Source organism: Falco naumanni, chromosome 1, assembly GCF_017639655.2.
Source record: "Falco naumanni isolate bFalNau1 chromosome 1, bFalNau1.pat, whole genome shotgun sequence".
NCBI classification, from domain to species: Eukaryota; Metazoa; Chordata; class Aves; order Falconiformes; family Falconidae; genus Falco; species Falco naumanni.
Window position 1 is genome coordinate 48,050,203 of NC_054054.1, and position 19,309 is coordinate 48,069,511.

Sequence of the window (19,309 nt, forward strand, 5' to 3'; positions counted from 1 at the left end):
TTAACCTAAAGAAAAAATAGATTGTTATGTTGAGGTTGTTTTTATATGTTTTGACTAAAAATTATCTTTAATAAAAAGCTGGAGTAGTTTTTATCTGAGAAGATATTCATCAGTGAGTATTTCACAGCTCCATGTTCATTCCATTTTTTACTTTACAGTTGCAAAACATTTTAAAATTCTGTTGCTTTTTGAAGTTTGACAGTTTCTGGCTATCTTATTGTTTCTTGAAGTTACTCAGGAAAAAATGCATAGCATTTGCTCTATAAACAGGTTTGCTTTACTGTTCGGTGCATTTTCTATGCAATAGTGATTGGAAATTAGGACACTGCATATAATAAACATACCAAGATAAAGAGTTAGTTATGCATCAAATTAAAGAGAGCTCCATACTAAATGCACTGATCAAATAAAGCAACCTTCAATGAAGAACCCATGAAGCGCTTAAAGTTTGTGTTTGGGATATTTTTGTAACCTTTTGGGCTATGAGTTATAAAATATTCGACATCACCAAACTGTTCCTCTAGGTTGCTGTGCTGATACAGCCATTTATCTGTGCAGAAACTAATTCTGGAAACAGAACATTTTGCTGAAGTAGCTTGTTTTAATGCAAAACTTTGGTGATGCCCACTCTTGCTTCACAGTACAGAATCATTCACTAAACCTGGTTAGTGACATCACATTGCTTTTCATATTTCTGTCATCTTATGCTTTAAGTTCGCTTTGATGTTTGTTGAGTATCAGAGGATTGAATCAATGATCTCTTTGTCTCTCTCATGCTATTTTGTAAAAATACCCAGTGCAGAAAAGAAAAGTGGCAGTAACAGGGTTTTAGAGCTCGTGTCTTAGATCTCGCTGTACTTCTGTTTAGGTAAGGAATAGTGTCCTTTTTAAACAAATACGAACTCATTGTGAAAATTCTGATTAAAAATATCCTTAAAAATAAGTAATTATATTGGAGTTTTCCTGCTCCTGCATTAATATGTCTCTTCATAAAGTGAGAGGTAGACTATTTTTAGAAGCATGAAACACTGCAGTTGTCAGTGTGGTCAAGTGCACAGAAAAAAACACTTTAAAACCCTTCAGTCTCCATAATCTCTGAAATGCACATGGCTGTCGTAATTGCATCATTTGGGGTGGAAGTTATTTGCAGGTTAACTGGCTCTGTTGTTGCTGTTGCTAGCCTGACTTAATAGAACGATTCTGATACTTAGAAACGTATCTGAAGATACAGTTTATGTTACTGAAGAAGGAAGCAACTTAAGTAGTCTTAGGAATCAGTAGAAGAACACAATCATTGGTTCAGTTCTCTGCTATGTATAATGCATGATCAACTGTTACGTGAATTTGCTGCTCAGAGTGTCCGTAGCCATTACTGCAATTCTGACTGTTCAACTGTTCTTGATATTACAGTGGACTAAAGAGGATGGACATAGAACTGCCACCTCTGCTGTCCCTAACCTGTTTGTTCCATTGAACACCAATCCAAAGGAGGTCCAAGAAATGAGGAACAAGGTTTGTAATAGCAATAAAATAACTTTTTTTTTTGGTCACCATTACAATTAAGTTGCTTACTTCTAATGAACTAATTTACTTTGCTATAGTGAAATTCTGGAGGTTCAATAACACAGCTCTGGTATTGTCCTCTCCCTTTATAACTGGATACTGAAACAATTCTGAAATGTTCTGAACACATTTGGAAAAAGATGGTATTACTGTCCACTATATGAAGACTTTAATTATCTTACATTTTTTTACTGTCAGACCGGTTGCTGGATACCTCTGAAACAGCCACTACTGAGTTTTATGGTAGTAATTCTGTTCCCTAAGATCATGGTTTTTTACATTCTCCTGCTTGGTTTCACCAGTTGAAATTGTTGCCTAAGCAAAGAAGTCTATGGATCTCTCTCCGTATTGTATTTTGTTATATTGTAATATGCTGTGATTGTTACGGAAATTCTTTCGGCCTTTGGAACGGCACATTAATAATCTTGAAATGAGCTAGCAGTTAATTTTCCAGTCTTCAAATTTCAGATCTTCTTGTCACCAGTCTACCAACAGGAAAGCATTGAATGCATTGGGGTTTTTTCACTTCATTTCTTTTATAGTGTAAAATACGCACTGGTATCTTGTTAATATGTAACTGGTTCTGGATTGTTTTGCTACTTCTCACTGATGGCCATATGGAACATGAGAGTCAGCGTTATGTCACAGGAAGGTCTCTGTGCAGGGGTACTAGCAGGAACACTGATTTGTTCTAAAATAATTTGCATAAGGTTGATAAAGCTTTTGCTTTTCCTAACTTGGCACTGTAAAATAATAATCACTTGGAATGAGAAGTCTGGTGAGATTGCCAAGCAGTTACTTGGTGTTTGAAACACAAATACTGTTTTATTAAAAACCTGAATAAAGCAGCTAAGAGGGAAGGAGTAAAACTTCAAACTTTTTACTTTCCTGATCACAAGAAGGGTAATAAACTAGAAACAAGTACAGATGATGCAGGATCTTCATGCTTTCTGAAATACCAAGTATTAATGATACCTTGTGTTTGTATGCTTGTATGCATGTCTTTTTTTTGGAAAACTGAATGTCCTTTGTAGTTGTAGAGGTCTTTCTGGACATGTGCTTTTCTTCGTTTATCTTGGAACAAGAGGCAGAATATTTTAGAAATAAATTTTAAGTCAGTTATGAATTCTTCGCCACTGTAGGACAGCGAATTTAAATAAGAAATACCTAGATTTAAAGATCTGGTATCTGTTCCCTTCTTCATAGGGAAAGAACTGGGAGGTATTTAGGATGCAACAAAAGGATGTGTTAGAGTACTCTGGAGTGTCACTTTATGCATAGAATAATATTTATATGCTCTTTTGAGAATATGGTCCTGACTAGATGCAAAAATTGAATGTTGTACAGTGTTCCACTGTAAGTACCGTAAGGAAAATAGTATTGTGGTGCAGTATCAGTGACTCATAGGTAGTGACAGAAGCTTGTAAATGATAGGTCAGGTACAATAGACTTACATAAATATGACCTCTTTTGCTTCTCTTCTCTCCTTGCTCTTCTTTACAAACTGGAGTTGTCTGTTACCTGATCTGTAGAGTTTTTGCCATGAGCCAGTACCAAAAAACCAAAGGACGGTACCTGCTGTAGTACTTTAAAACCTGAATTCTGAGAAATACGAGGAAACAACTAGGAACCCGAGCACATACTTTCATGTGGTGTTTGTAAGCACAGCTTTATTTGATGGGTCAGGCCATAGCAATTGACACTATAGCCTGTTGGTAGGTTCACCCACCCCTTTTTTAAATAGGAAACATGTAGTTAACTTCTCTCTGTTGTTCATGTGACTGTATTTTGCTGCTTTCCTTTACAGATTCGAGAGCAAAATTTACAAGATATTAAAACTGCAGGCCCTCAGTCACAGGTTCTTTCTGGGGTAGTTGTGGACAGGAGTCTTGTACAGGTGAGAATATAAAATGCTTAAAACTATTAGCTAAAAGTTAATTTACTGTGTCCTCTACTTTCACCTAATATATCACTATAAAATTATTCTTTAATTGGCAGAGAGTAACTGTTTATAAGGTAAGTCTTAGAGGTAACACCATTGTCTTTGCGAGAGTGCTCAGGGTCAGAAATTTAAGAGGCTTCAGCCATGTAGCCCAAGCATGTCTGTGGAGGATGCTTATTTTTTTTTTTTGCTGAATGTAATGCATGAAATTCCGAAGGCTTATTTATATGGGTTAGATTCTCGTTCAAAATTAGTTGGGCTTTGTGACAACTTTTTGTTTTGTTTTCCAAGTTTATGTATCTTGAAGTATTAATACTGAGCCCAGCAGGCTCACTATGGGGCAGTAGTGTTATGTGTTAAATATGTTTTATCATGCTTCATAATATTTTATTTGAAGAGCAGTTTGGGGAAAAAGAACCTATTATATGTCAGTAAAACTTAAAACAATGTATCTGGATATACAAAAGACTGAATCGTAGCTCCAAGTAAAGTAAGAATTAGAGCTATACAGTTATACTCTGTAGCTGAATGACTTTAAAGCTCTGTATATCCAAGTGCTTTAACTGCCCCAGCTAAGTATTTTCTGATACACTTTAAAAAGTTTGGCAAGTCTGATCATGACCATAGCATTATTCATGTTGGGTGTCATATTGTGTGCATGTCGATTCATTCTCACTTGCAATTTTATCTACCAGTTACTGTTTCTTTGCATGGTTTTCGCAAGCATCATAATGCTTTTGGTTGATGTTTTAAAGCCTGGGCTCGGTTTGCTCTGTTTACTCAATTTACTGTTGCAGGATGCTCCCCTCTCAGACTGTACGGAATCTATTGAAGGGCTCGATCTCACAGAGCAGGCCTTTAGTCCTGCTAAATCTCTGTCTGTTAGAAAGGTACTGCCCTGTCATACTGCTCTAAATGCTATTGTTCACCCTTCGTTTTACCTTTTCCTTACCCTGACCTTTTCCTTCTGTTAGTTCAAGATCTGGCTATAAAAGAAAAAAGAAAGATGGATCTCCAAATTACGTATATGCAACTATACAAGCAGTTACTTTACCCTGTTAAAGTATCTTTTAAGGATTTTTCTTTGGCTGTAGAAGCTGTTGAGGAAACGCTTTTGATGTTAAGGTGCTGATTAGGTTCTGCATACAGTGGGTTTCTTTGTGCATGCTATTAGTGTTGAATTACTCTGAGATCGATTTTAAGTTAGCTTAACCTTAGCCTGATGACATCAGTGTCATTCTGAAGGTACCACATGTTCAGAATACGTCATGCTGACGAACACTGTCAACTTTTGATCCTACATTGCTAGATGTCTTGTTTCCTTAAAACTTCCTGTGTTTATCGACAAGAGTTGCTGAGTGATGCCCCACACTTCCAAAATCGATTGGCTTTCAAACGTGTAATCATGCTTGTGCTTACATAACACACTTAAAATACAGAGTAAATTCAAGAGAGGTGTGTGTGGTTGGGGTGAGCAGTCCTTTGAGGCTGAGTAAAGAGGAGTAGTTTGCACATTGGACACAATGCGTCCTTAAGCTGTCTTTCTCTGCCAGGTTTTGAAGGAGTTTCTTGGAGGTGATCTCACGTGGAAGCACAGTGTGTAAATAAGCATCAGTGTCTCTTCTGCTCCAGTATTTTATTTTAACTCTTGGTTTAAGTCATGCCTAACATCTCATTGTCAGAAGAGTTTTCCCATCAAAGAACCATAATAATTTCCTCCTAGTGTAATGAGCCAGTTTGTATTATAGATAGTTGTATCATAATGAGAATCTTGTAATGATGTTTTTCACATCAGAGTTTGTTTTATCCATATTCTGAAAGGAAAAATAATAAAATACTATTTCCAGATTTAAGATGAAAAATAAAGCAAAGCCAAAGTCTTCCAGGCAGTGCATGCCTTCTATTCTCTGCTTAAGAATGCCTTCAAAGTAAAGAATCATTATTGTGATAGTCATCCTTTGGTTATCATAACACAAGCGGTTTCTTTCATCAGTGATATGCAAGGTAGCTTTCAAGTACTGTTTTTTAAATAATAGCATCATCTTTCTGTAAAATTAGCCAAATATTGTACATGCATTTTTGTAGATGGCAAGGAACCAACAAAAGGTCTGTTGGTTATATGATTTTGCCTAGTAGTAGTGTGAGGCTTTAGATGTCCAAACAATGTGTTTCCTTTTTGTGGTGTCATGAAAGTCGTTTCCTTCTGAAATACTTGATAAAATTATATCACAATATTAGTTAAGTAGGAGTGGCCTGTTTAATAATCTTTATTATCTTAATATGGATTGTGATCTGAATGCTTAATAACTTCCTGTTGGGGGCGGGGGGGGGGGGGAGTATAACAAACAACCCAAAAACAAAAAACCCAAAATGAAATAAAACAAACAAGACACAAAAAAGACACAAAATCCAACGAACCAAACAACAACAGAAAAAAACACCCCACCAGAGAAATTTTCTAGAAAGATTATGCCAATAATCAGTTGTCCATGGTGGAACAAAGAAACTATAAGAAATCTTTTGATGCCCTTGTAAACCTCAAATGAAACTTTGAATAAAACTTCGAGCAGACCTGTACGTCAAGGACTAAAGGACTTTTAGGTACCAGATAATTACACGTTCTCAGCTGACAAATCCTTTGACACTTCACTGTGATTAAAGTAAAAAGTTCCATCTGATTGCAATAATGCTTAAAATGTGTTATGTTTTCAGTCAACATTGAGATTTATATCAAATACTAATGCACACTATTTTGGATGAAGAAAATCCCGTTTGTGTACAGTATGCATGTAATGCTTTGAGTCTTCTGTGCCTCTGGCTGCAGTAGTAAATACTCCGTTTTGCCTTGTCACTTGCTTTGTCCATGTTCTGAGAAGTCCTGGCCATGTTGCAACACGAGCTCCTTGTGCATAACGTGATTTTATTTATTCTTGTTATAGACTTGGTTAACCAAGTTGCTGCTGCAGTCTTGGCTGAATGAGAGGGAACGTTGGTTATTCTTACCAATGACTATTCTGCAATCTGATTTTTTAAAAAATAAATTCACATGAATTTTCAAGAACTTCAAGTAAAAGGGGAATCACCGATTTTGTGTGTCTTCCTTTAGAATGGAAATTTTGTGGCTTTGTTGAGCATGAAGAGCCTCTGAGTTCTTCCCCAGAGGTGGCACTGTGTTTTAATGGCGACTTCTACATGAACAGTACTTTATGAATCCTGTTTTTTTTGGGTAAAGGCGCTGCATTAATGCCAGTTTGTGTTAAGACTGATTGTTAGCTTTAGACAATTAATAAGAACCTACTTGTCATGTATAAGGTGCCAGTTTTGTCCACGTCTATCCATGAGAACAAGATGAAGTGCTTGCCTGTTAAATGATGGTCACCTCACAGCAGTTTCAAATTTTTCTCTGAAAGCAAGATTTGGTAGAGAGGTTGCAAAATGACTTGATACGTAAAATTTCCGTGTAGGATATGTGAGGGCCAAGTTTAGTATTGAATGACTTCCCCTTTGTTGTATCTTTATTGGGAGAATGTGCCCCTACTGAATTCTCAGGAGTGAAAATACATTCTGTTCATGAATGTAATGTATCAATTAATTCTTACAGTGGAGAAGATACTGTTGATATTCAGGTGCTTACACATGGAATCAAACTTCAAATTGTCATCAAAATAGTACTAGAACCATCATCAAAATAATACTAGTGTCAGTGTAATCCAGATGAAATCACTAGAACATTATTTTTTTGAGTGTCATCCTCTGTCGAAACAGAGTGCCAGTCTTTTATATGGGAATTTATTCTTTCTCTGCAGGCTCTCTAGTACTGGAAGCAACTACAGATCGATTTTCTTGTTCAGTTTTTCTGACCATTCATAGGAATCTCCAGATGGCATGGACAGGTTGATAGCTCTGCGAAGTCTTGTCTATTTTACTGTCACATTTAACAATCTACAGTACATCTTGTAGTGTCTTTTTAGTCCTTTCTACTTGTTTTCCTTCTGTCCCTTGTTACTCTCTTCCTTTGTGTTGTGTATTTTGATTTGAATTCTTGGAAGGCTGCTTCTGTGGCCTATTCTGTGAAGTGCTGTATCTCTACTACTTTGATTTCTACATGTTTTAGACTAATCGTGTTGTGGAGCTTACCAACATGCTACTATCATTTATTTTCCCCATGGAATCAGTACCTCTACACTTACAACTTTTGTTAGAGGCCTTTTAACTCCTACCATACTATTGATACTGAGCAAAACTGGATGTGTTAATCTGGAAGCAGCTTTTAGCAGATCAAAAGTTTGCCTTTCTGGTCTCGCATAGTTTTCTGCTTCTACAGTCCAAAAAACACAACTGCTTTTTCTTTGTAATACGTAATCCGCTTACTGTCTTTGCCACTAATCTTTTTAAATACTAGTGCTCTTTGGTCGGAGATACTCAGCTAGTACAAATACCGTTTGCATTAATTGTGGGTGTAGTTTTGTGTGTGTTCGGTTTTGGTTTGTTATTTATTGGGTTCTTTTAATTTAGTGAACATGGTAAGCTTGGCGTGCTGCTTTTATTCCCAGTAGTTAAGAAAGGTACTCTCTTAAGGAGGAGAGCACATAATGCCAGTGCACGAGTCATCTTGCTGCAAACCGCGTATTTTGCTGTTTGTCATTATTTCAATCAGTAGGCATTCAGAAAAATGTTGTTTCATGTGAAAGTTGTTCTACTCAGTCATTTTGGATTCAACTTGCAGACAAGACTCAAAGATTCTGAAACATTCCATGGATACCAGTGTGCACTGTATGTCTTGTTCCTCTGTTGACTTTTGTTGTCCTAGAAATCTCTAGAAATTCTGCCTGAGGTCAGTGCTTTAAAAGCCCCTGCTATTTATTGCCAGGGTTCAGTTAAAGACAATATCTAGTTTGAAAGGTGGACAGAGGTAGAGAGGGAAATAGAAAATTGCCATGGGTGCCAATTTTCTGCCGTCATCAAAAGCTGGGACCTGTAGTTTTGGGTTTGTACAAAGGTTAGTGGGTTTGTGACATTTTTTTTAATGCATTAGCCTGCAAGAAAAGCTATGACTGTCAAATTCGTGCTTAATGGAAATACCTGAGAAAAGGCTTTTGACATTCTACAGACATTCTGCATCTGAGATGAGTTCTTGTTTTATGGAGAGATGGAGTTGATGTGTAGCGTTTTAGGGATATTTCTGTCCTGTAGTTCTTTTCAGGATCTTACAGTGGAGACGTGTTGTTGTGCTGTTTGTTCTTTAGTACTTCTGGCTGGTGTTTGCTTCCTGAAGAACAGAATAGATTCTAACAACCAGCTGTTCTTACCTCCCTGGGTTGCTCTAGATGAGGTTTCTGGAGATCTCTCATGAGAATTTCAGAAACAACGAACTGCTCTTCTCCTCATTCTACCTGGATATTCTTGCCTGTCACCTTTTTGGTGCTGACAGCTTGTCCAAAGCAGCTCTTAACATCCAAAACAGTACTCTGTCTAATTTCATCTTCAGTTGTGCAGTGAAGATCTCATGCTTGTCCATCAAATACAGCTGTGGAATGGAATGTTTGTCTGTTTGAGTGCTGTTTACTTTTGAACTGTGCTTTTTAATGCTTTCTTTTAAATATTGGTACAAATAACATTTGAATATGAAGACAACTTAGGCCAACCAATAACCTGTATGTACTTGGTAATGGAATTCAAATACCTCTTTTCAACAACGAAGATAATTCAGGCATTGCAGTGACATGAGGCACAGACCACACATCAGTCATTTCTGAACTAGTGCCAGTAGTGTTCTGTATGTATATCTGGTGAAAAAAAAAACCCAAATGCTTAAGCAAGTCACTTGAAAGATACAGCATCTATCCAGGCAAGCACCTTCCCTGTCCGAGACAATGAAAAGTCAGTGGCTTTAGTCTTTACTATATGATTTGAGGAGAAAAACTAAAAACCTTAGCATTAGAGATTCTCTGATGCGGCTGCTTTTGTCCATTGGAACTTAGCGTACTTAGGATGCTAATGTTTTATTTTTATTTGTATAACTTTTTATCTGGCTTGTATGACAAATGTTATAGATGTAAATATGCTGACTTGTATAAGATTACAGTTAACCTTAAGTACTTTAAAATTGCTTGTAATAAACTGTTAATCTGGTGTATACAAGACACATACAAGATGGCTTTTTACTGTAACATCTGTTAGATGTTACATAGTAGCTACTAGAAATGGCTTTTCCCTTTATAAAAACAAACAAAAAACCCAAAACGAAACAAATAAAAAAAACCCCAACCAAAACAAACCACAACCAAAGATACCTATGAACTGAGTTCTGTGAACTTCTGCTTGTATTCTGTGCCCAATAGCCATGTGGTTGGGCCTGGTATCCTGGTGCTTCTGTGGGGAGAAAAAGAAAAACTTGCTACTTCTGTGACTTCAGATATAATTCAGCTAAACTGTTTGGCTGCTGTTTGATCTGCTGCTTAATGGTGGATGTTCCCTGGTGGAAACAGTGATGTGTCTGTAAGAGTAATAAATGAAACCTGCTTTCTCCTGTATATTAAACTGCTGTTGATTAAATAAATTTAAAAAACCCCAAAACTAAAAGAAAATAAATGCAGCACTTTCCAGATTATCTTTTTGTTTCGTTTTTAGGTTGATTTGCTTTGTAGCCTCTGTACTTCTCAGGGTTCTGCAAGTTACTGCTGGATTGCAGATGTATCTTAATTTTCTTTTGTCAGGGGGAACTGGTGACTGCGTCAAAGGCAATAATTGAGAAAGAGTATCAACCAAAAGTCATAGTGAGCACAACAGGACCAAATCCTTTCAATAAACTCACTGATCGAGAACTGGAAGAATATCGCAAAGAAGTAGAAAGAAAGCAGAAGGGACCAGAAGGTTGGTTTCTCTGTGTGTGTTTTTTCTGCAGTAGATTATAACAACAGCAAGTTTATTGCTAATTGAAAGCTGGGTCACCTGCAAAGGCTACGGATAAATTACTCAGCTTCGGTGTTTTAGCTTTTCCAGTGTGAATTAGAAATTTAAAAAGCATATTGGAGATAGAATGTGCAATCTAAGTGGTAATGGAGTATTCTGTAAAATGCATAGATCTTATTTTAAAATAACTACCCTAGTAGACCAGCTGGGGTGTTTTGTATGGCCAGTTACTGCTGCGATTAGGAGGTTGAAAGCTTGAAACTTCAGTCAGAAAAATGTTTAGGTACTGCAGAGTATTGCAGATCGTTCAGCTTTGTTTCCTTTGGCATTGGGGATGAGTTTAGGCTGAGAGAATGGTGTTGCTTTTTAGCAGCAAAAGTGCTGTTTTCAAACTCACTGAAAATTGTGCATTTGAGAAATTTGTTCAGTGGGGAAGATGCAGAACAACGTTTGATTGCTAAGTGGAAATGGCACGCCCTGGGGACCTGCCCCCAAAGACTTTCTAAATTATTGTAGAATTATGGGAGATTTGTGCTGTAAAGTGAAACCGTTGCTGCATCTGAAGTGGTTATCCTGCTTTAACTTCTGTGTGATTTTAAGGGATAATACTTAACAATGCTTCTCTGTTGTTAGGTTTTGAATTTGAGTGATGCAGGAACCAGAAGTGCTGTTTCTTTTGCAGTGCGTGCTCCCTGCTTCTGCTTTGTATAAGACAATGTAGGGGGCCATCATAGGTCATATGTGTTTAGTTAATCAAGTAGTGGGCTGTGTGGGGTGGGATACTCTGCTGTTATGCCTGTATAACTGGATACATTTATTCTCTGAGTATCACTGCTACATCCTTCTTAGATAAGATATCAAAATATGGAGAGACTGTATTACTGAGTCAGACACCAGCTGGGGAACAGAGTACATTGCTCAGAAATCAGACCATCAGTGAGCAAAATAACGTCAGATAAAAAATGTCTGGATTTGAAAGGCAGATCAAAAACCTGTCTAGGAACAGATATGAAAAAGACTTTACAGGATCGTGGTGTATCATCACTGTCTAAATCTTTAGATAACACTCAGTTTGCTGCTGCATGGGTTTCTTGTCAGACTGCGCAGCAAGTCATCACACATCTTAACCAGGAAGAGCCAGACGGGCAGAAGTCCTCCCATAAGGAATTTCATACTGCAGTGATCAAAGCGTTAAGGTCCGATCCTGACCTTTTGGCTGAGGCCTCAGGTATTACTAATATGGTACAGTTGCACTTGCAATCTGAGGAACAACCTCTTTATCTACACGATTTGGAGATTCTCAGTTGACTCTCATCTGTGGGACTGATTGCACTTTTAATTGCTTAGGTGGACTGTGCAGAACAATGTTTTAATATTGTTCCTGATACGTGGTGTACTCTATTAATAATTTTCCTTTGGATCTAGGGCTGTTTAAACCTGGAAGCAAGGGAGACCCTCCTTACTAATAACAAATACACAAACCACTGTGAAATCTGTTTTAAATCATTTAATTACTGCATGTTTCTCTGATTGCGTAGTCATCTTTTCTTTTTGGATGCAATTTTGTTTACTCCAGAGTTTCAGCAATACAAAACAAGCAAAAGAGCGCTATCTTGTGTGGGTCTGATAACATTCAAAAACAGAAAAAAACATTTTTTCCCCCCCATATTTGCTTATATCTTCCTTGTGGTTTTGCCTCACAAGTTTTCTGTAGAACAGTGTGAACCAGTTCATAAACGATTACATTATTCATGCCCTCTTATTAAAAAAAAAAAAAAAAAACAACAACAAAACCAAACCAAAACAGAACCAAACAACAAAACCAAACAACGAAAGAGCACAACTGTGACTTGCACAGCGTTGTTGATATCTAAATATGACTTAATTTTCTTTTGCTTGTTTTGGTATTATTTAGTAATACCCTGGCAGAATTTTGGGTCAGAAAAACGTATTCGTATCTTGTGTGCATGGAGCAAAAGGACACTTGTTTTCTCGCATGCTGAAAAGTTTTGTCTGGCTTGCCAATGTGTCTTTGTCCACATCTGCAGAACCTTCAGAAGATGGCAGGCAACAGAAAGAGAGAAGTCCCCCTGATCCCACCTCAGCTCGCACGCCTCCCAGTACGCCGATTAAAATAGAGGAAGGTATGTTCTTCCCATGTGGGGGCCAGGGGAAACCAGTAACTGTATCATTAGTGACTGACGCATGAAAATATATGAACTAGTATCTAATAAAGGTAAATTATTTATTATATCCTTATACTACCTAAAATATACTCCACTCAACTAGGAGTGTAACAGGAGTTAAGTTTACAATAATAAAGAAGTGTGCATTGATGTAAAGACAAATTTTCATCTCTTCGGAATTGCCTTGTCATCTCTTGGTGTTTCTCAACTGATTTACTCTTTTGTGCATTTTCTGTGAGAAAGAATTGCTCTTATGAAATGAAATAGTGTCTGATGGTGAACAAGACACAAATTTAGATACTTTGGTTAACCTCCTTCACCGATTGCACATTTCTTAACTGTTATTGTACTTGGATTACACCTTAGTATATATTTTTTCCAACTCAATTTGAATCTAAATATCGTTATTTGCACACCTGACATAGTAGTTCTACCTAAAATAAAAGCAGGGCTGGTAAAGTCTACAGTTTCCTGAAAAAAGGATAAAATAACATCTTGAACAGGTGTAATCTAATTTTTGTCGTTTCCTTTACCTTGTACATTGGATATATCACTTGTCTGTTAGTCTTCCATTCACTACTTCATCTCATTCTGTTTTCTATAAGAATGGTTGCAACCATTCTTCTGACTTAACACAATGGCTGTGATGAATGCATAGATTCTCTACTTGTGCTTTTTTCTTCTTGTGGCTGCGTTACAAACAGGAGATGGATATGCTAAAGAGTACCTGTTACCATAGTAAGTATCATTCCATACTCTGACCTGCTTATGTGCTTTGCTTCACTTTTGCGTTTTTGTTTACTAAAGTCTTCTTGTTGATTTTGCTGCTGCTTTTTTTTTTTTTTTAAGAAGCAGGCTTTTTCAGTTGAGATGCTGATTTTTTAGTTCTTGACTTCATGTATTTCTAGGTAGTTACAGATCTCCTGTTAAAATGCACTACCCCTTTGAAAGAGACCGTGAAAATGACATTATGTGTTTCCATATCTGTGTGTCTGGTTCCTCAGTTTAAAGAGGAATAGTCTGAAGTTGTCTTTCAGATACAGCTGAAACAGGTCTGGGAGTTTCTGCCCCAACACTTTGCTGCTGCCTACACGACTCGGACCTGGTAATGAAATGGAAGAAAGTTCCTAATCCATTCCAGTGCAAAAGTGTCACTGCTGACATTGGTTTGGACTTAACCAGCAGACTTCTGCACAGAAGTGGATACAGAACTACTCCTATGTTACATATGGCAGCTGTAGAGAAATTCAAAATACATCCAAGGAATAATGGCAAGTACTTGGCGGTAGCAACTTCTACAGCTGTTTCAGCTAGATCTGCAGGGCTACCTCAGATCACACCGCAAAGTAACAAGGATGTTTGGTCCCCTCCATTTGTATGTCCTTTGTATCCGAAAATCAGTGTGTTTGTCACAGATATGAAAGTAGTCAAACTACCTGGTAGACACCTGTGATGTTGCTAAAAGTTCTAAAACTTGAAAATTCTTTTAAACTGAGAATTGTGTTCCACAAACTCTTTTAGTTGTGTAAGTTTTCCAGGACAGACATACAAAGATTATTTTAGAAAGTAACTGAAAGTTCATGCCATGACTACTTCAGTTGGCAGAAGTTCTGTTGAAGGACGTTTTCTGTATACAGCCATTTTCTCAGCTTTTCTCCTCATATTTTTCCTATTTAAGTGTAGCTGAAGTCAGAAAAGCTTTTTGTGTTAACTCATTTATAGCCTAGTTTGTGTTTTGGCCACATGTTTGTGTTGGAAAAAAAAAACATAAACCTTTATTTTCATAAATACTGTGAATTGCAAACACACACCAGTATTAATGTTACTTTTCAAACTGTTATGCCACAGCATATATTAAAGGGAGAGCATGGATGTGGGGATGGTGATTCTAAAAAACAAGGCGGTTTGAGATACCGCTGAGTTCTTAAACTGTAAATAGGTTTTGCAGCAAGATACATTTTTAAACCTTCCTAGTTACGTTACTGAAATCCATCAAGTAGAACAGCAAGGCATTTACATATGGCATGCTTGCTTTATTGAATGTGGAATTTGTGAATCTCCCTAATTCTGGTGAAATATGGCCCTTAGTGACCTAGATAAACATGCGTGTGTTTAATTCCAGCAAGATGTTAATCCATTTAGTAAGGATGATGGTAATTTGACAAACTGGGAACGATAGCAGTCCTGGATTAATGAGTTATAAAATTGTTTGTATTTATCCAATGCTTAGGCCAATCAGCAAATGCTGTTTGAATGCCTATAGCTTCCTAATTTTTAATTTCAAAAATTTCTAATTCCTTTTTGTAAACGTTGCTTAAAACTTTCTTTTAAACTTATTTTAGAAAGATAAAATAGGACTGACTGACAATCTATTATGGTGCTGGTTGGATGCTAAAAATAGGGCCAGCTAATGAATAGCATTTAATATTTTCAGTTGGAAGGGACTGACAGTGACGATCTAGTCCAAGTGTCTGACCAGTTCAGGGCTGACTGAAAATTGAAGTGTGTTACTAAGGGCATTGTCCAAATGCCACCTAAACACTGACAGGCCTGGGGCATCGGCAACCTCCCTGGGGAGCCTGTTCCAGTGTTCGACCATCCTCTTGGTAAAGAAATGCTCCCTAATGCCTGGTCTAAACCTCCCCTGGCCCAGCTTTGAACCACTCCCATGCATTCTGTTGCTGGATCCCAGGGAGGAGAGCTCAGCAGTGCTTTCAGGTAATTCCTGAAAAGTAAAATGAAATCCAAGAAGACTGTAGTGGTAGTGAAGAATTGTAGGTGGTGCTGCTTAAAAATTTGTGTCACGTACCATATACAGGTTAAACTCGAGCTTCAGGAGGCAGCTTGTAATGTACATAATTGCTTTCACTTTTTTTACTCTGCCTTAAATCCTGCCTGCATTGTAACTTTAATCTGCTAACTTGTGCATTCTGAGTGTTTGGCACTGAATACTGGTGTGCTTTGTTTAACCTATTAGAAGTTCATGGCGCTCTAGGAAAAACATGTTGGTTTTCTAGCAGGTACTCACAGAACAGAGCCCTCTAAAATACATCAGGGAATTATTGATCCCATCTGGCAAAAATAAAAATGGCAAGAACAGTCACTGTCATTTCCGTAGGGAAGATGGGAAAGCATCAAGTATTTCCTGTAAATTCTTGTGAAAGCCTTCACTCTTTCTGAATTAAAATGAACAAGATGTTAGAAGGGGAAAAAATAGTTGTCTGCCTTTTGCACCTTACAATGTGTTTGGCCTGGATTTTGTTCGAAATTCCTCCTTACGTAACATTAATGGATGTCATTAGCCATGTCGGATCTTCTTGGGTACAGTGCAGTGATGAATATTGTAGGGAACTGTAAAAACTGTTCGTTGATAAACATCTTATGCACGAAGAGGAGCTTTAAACAGAACATCTCGTAAGCATAGTGGGGAATGAGGAAGGTGTTACAGCTGGGAGTGCTGGTGAAGTTCACCTTTGGACATAAAGTTACCACTAGGGTTTTGATGCTTGTTTATATGGAGTGAGTTTGCTGTTAGACATCGTGTACATTTTAGAGAAAAAAAAAAGGTTGTACCGCATAACCTGCTGAGCTTGTGTAATTTGATAAAATACATGGATTTTACTTATAGGAATCCATAATTTCTACTCGTATCTTGCAAAAGAATTGAAGCCTTTGTGATAGGAAATCGTATTCTGAAGCAACATCTGTTTGATCTCATGGAAGAATATTGTGAAAATCTGAGCATTGTTATTAAAAATTAGCAAGCCAACAGTTTAGAAATTAATGGAGTTGCATGTATCGGATCACTGCAAACCAGCAATTAGTTTTATCCCACCAGAAGAATCAAAATACAGAATTTCATTACTCTTTTCAATGCTGATGAAAACCGGAGGTTTAATTCCTGCGTGCTGTACTGAAATATCACATGGCTTGCAAATGTCCCAAATAAAACATGAGAGTAAGTTCAAACAGTTACCACCTTAATGGTTTACACCCACATGATGGAACTCAGCTTTATCTGTTCTGTGTAAGAAGCTTAGAAACAAAACCGACGTTTGAGTATCTTGCTTCTATCTCTGTGTCCAAAGCTAAAGGAGAACAAACCTATTACAAAGGCTTTATGCAAGTAAATGTATTAATTTCTTAATAGAGAGCGCTCACCATCAACTTGCTTCGCTCTGTCTGTTCCAGGGACGCTTACGTAAACTAACTGTGTCCTTGTCTGTCCATCCACTAGAGACACAGCAGGACCAGACTTACAAAGATGACAGTGATGCTGCAACTTTCAAGCAAACCCTCCCAGATCTCACCCCCGATGAGCCTTCGGAAGCACTCGGCTTCCCTCCCTTAGGAAAGGAGGAAGGGAGATGTGATGATGATGTGCCCAAAAGCCAAATGGAATCACCTGCAGTGGAAAATAAGGAATCCCAGTCTCAGCCCGCTGAAGAGCCAGTAACACCAACAGCTGAGGAGGGGACAGCAGCTGATGCAGGTAGTGATGAATCCCCAGGGAAGTCCCCATCAAAAAAGAAAAAGAAGTTTCGCACTCCTTCCTTCCTGAAGAAGAGCAAAAAGAAGAGTGACTCCTAAAGGCCAAACACACTGCAGAAACACTGTCATATTTTAAAATCCATTAACCACTAGAATGTACCAGATCGTACCGAGTGTTTTGTCTTACTATGTAAATGAATGCAACAAGTAATCCAACCAGCCCCTCAAGTTATGGCTTGATTGTTTAAGGTTATAACCAGAAACTAATGTCCAGAAAGGTGCTAATCCTGTGTTTTCAGCAGCTACCACAGATCTGATCCCTAATTTGTAATTACACGACTTCCATGTGGAAGGCATTGAATCATTATATTTGATTTAAAGCCCGCACTGCTTTACAAAAGAAGAAAAACATTTTCACAATTAAAAATAAAATGCATTGCTTACCACAAGAAGTGTTCTTTCCCAATATTCTGTTCCAAATCACAAGTAAATTTCTTCTTAAATACTGACTTGTAGAGAGGATGCTTTTGCAGTGGTGTTTTCAAGGGGGAAGTATTCTTGGACTGACACGTAAACTTCTGCAAGCTTGTGATTACAGATCATGTCTTAGTCCAGCTTTGGAGCTATCCGTTCCTTCCTCTCTCTCCCCCCTCTGACTATTGTAACAAAATGAACGTGGTTTTCAATTTGCTTTATTTTCGAACTGGCTCATGAAATCATCTTTGATGTCTAGGACTGGAATAACTGTGGTGCGTTCCGCTCATGTTGTGCATTGAAAGAGCCCAAGCTTTTAGTTTTTTTTTCTCTAGTGAATATAGTTTAAGGGAAATCTGTCTTTCCATCTTGCCTCCCTAAGAATCAGTTACATGGAAATTGGGCTGCTAGAAAAGGTTAAAAAGTAACTGTATTGAAAGTATTTCAGAAGTTTTTCGGCTGGTGGTGTGGAGCATGGGCAATTGTATTTTGGGCCTTAGCACAGGGTTTTTTCACCCTCTTAAAAAGTCCCCTGGGTGCACAGGCAAACCTGCTGCGTATAAACCCTCTTTGTGGCCTTTTGTGTTTGTTCCTTCCCATGATAACAATGTAAATGCATTACACTGAATATTTAACCTTGTTTTATATTAATTATTTTCACTTACGAAAACTGGCATTTCTCTAATATTTTTTGTTGCCAGCAGTAAAGTATGGAATCCCAAGTAACCCAAAAAGTGTATTTCCACTGTTTGCTATAAATGTTTGTTTAATATGTAGCATGGTAAAGAAAAATCACTTTCACCACCGAATTCGCTATTTTCCAGTTATTGCCATGCTTCTGTCTTCACTAACTGTAACAGTAGTTTTAAGATCAGGTGGGTGAAGCTTGCAGGACAAACCATGCGTAATTCCCCCAGCCAAGAGCAGGGAGGGCTGGTCACCGCTTCTGGTTTCTGGTGTTAGCACTTCCCCTGTGACGGCAGAAAACACTGACACCCTGCCTGGGGGAGGCGAACACGCTGACTGGCAGCACGTGTCTGTCACAAAACAGAATACGGATGTGACTTTTATAGGACAATATTCAACGTTGCAATTGGTAAAATAGCAGAAGACTAATGCCTTACGTTCGCAGAGCAGAAAGCAGCGAGGGAGAGGTGGGCTGAGCGGCTGGGCGCAGCTGCGGACGAGCAGGCCTGCGTGAGGCTGGGAGGCGCCGCCATGTCTGGCTGGTTTCAGGCAGCGAAGGGAAACAGTGGCCGGGAGGGCGAGAGCTGCGAGGCTTCGCAGGAGAAGAGAGGGTTTGAGCTTGCGATGGTTACGGTGAGAAATGGTACGTCACCTGTGGTGGTGTGGGTGGAGGTCGGGTGGAACAGAAGCAGCAGTAGAGCACAGTGCAGGAGAGACCCCTAAGCAGCGATGTTCAGTCGGGACTGCATGGCACGAATGGCTTTCAGCTTCTACTTTAACCTTGTATGTCCTCTGTACACTAGGAAGCATACAATACTTATTTTGCTAAATTGTGTTTTATTGCAGGGTCGTAATTAAATGACTAATTGCTGTATGTTTCAGTTCTTTAATGGAGTCCCTCCGTTTATCTTGACCACATATGCAATGACTCTTAATTTCTAATTTTGTAGTTTGTTCTTTTAATCCTTTGTATTACAATATAAAATGTAGTCATGTATGGTATGGTTACACACTTCGGGGCAGAATGAAGTCCTGTATTTTTCTTTCTTTCTTG

The 19,309-nt window shown here is 38.1% G+C and overlaps 1 protein-coding gene across 18 annotated transcripts in view; it reads left to right on the plus strand.

Annotated features, from left to right (window-relative positions):
• ADD1 (adducin 1) overlaps positions 1 to 17,543 on the plus strand; it is a 64,600-nt gene extending 47,057 nt beyond the window's left edge. For 5 of the 18 annotated variants that reach the window (XM_040592750.1, XM_040592731.1, XM_040592721.1 and 2 more), the window contains 7 exons: positions 1,411 to 1,512; positions 3,371 to 3,460; positions 4,303 to 4,395; positions 10,222 to 10,378; positions 11,478 to 11,645; positions 12,466 to 12,561; positions 16,841 to 17,543. In XM_040592750.1, the coding sequence (XP_040448684.1) occupies positions 1,411 to 1,512; positions 3,371 to 3,460; positions 4,303 to 4,395; positions 10,222 to 10,378; positions 11,478 to 11,645; positions 12,466 to 12,561; positions 16,841 to 17,193 (1,059 nt within the window). In that variant the 3' untranslated portion in view covers positions 17,194 to 17,543. Of the gene's footprint in view, positions 1 to 1,410; positions 1,513 to 3,370; positions 3,461 to 4,302; positions 4,396 to 10,221; positions 10,379 to 11,477; positions 11,646 to 12,465; positions 12,562 to 13,307; positions 13,343 to 16,840 lie in introns of those variants that run through there. The other 13 variants (XM_040592833.1, XM_040592853.1, XM_040592775.1 and 10 more) reach the window with 8 other exon arrangements.
• Positions 17,544 to 19,309: the final 1,766 nt, after the last annotated feature.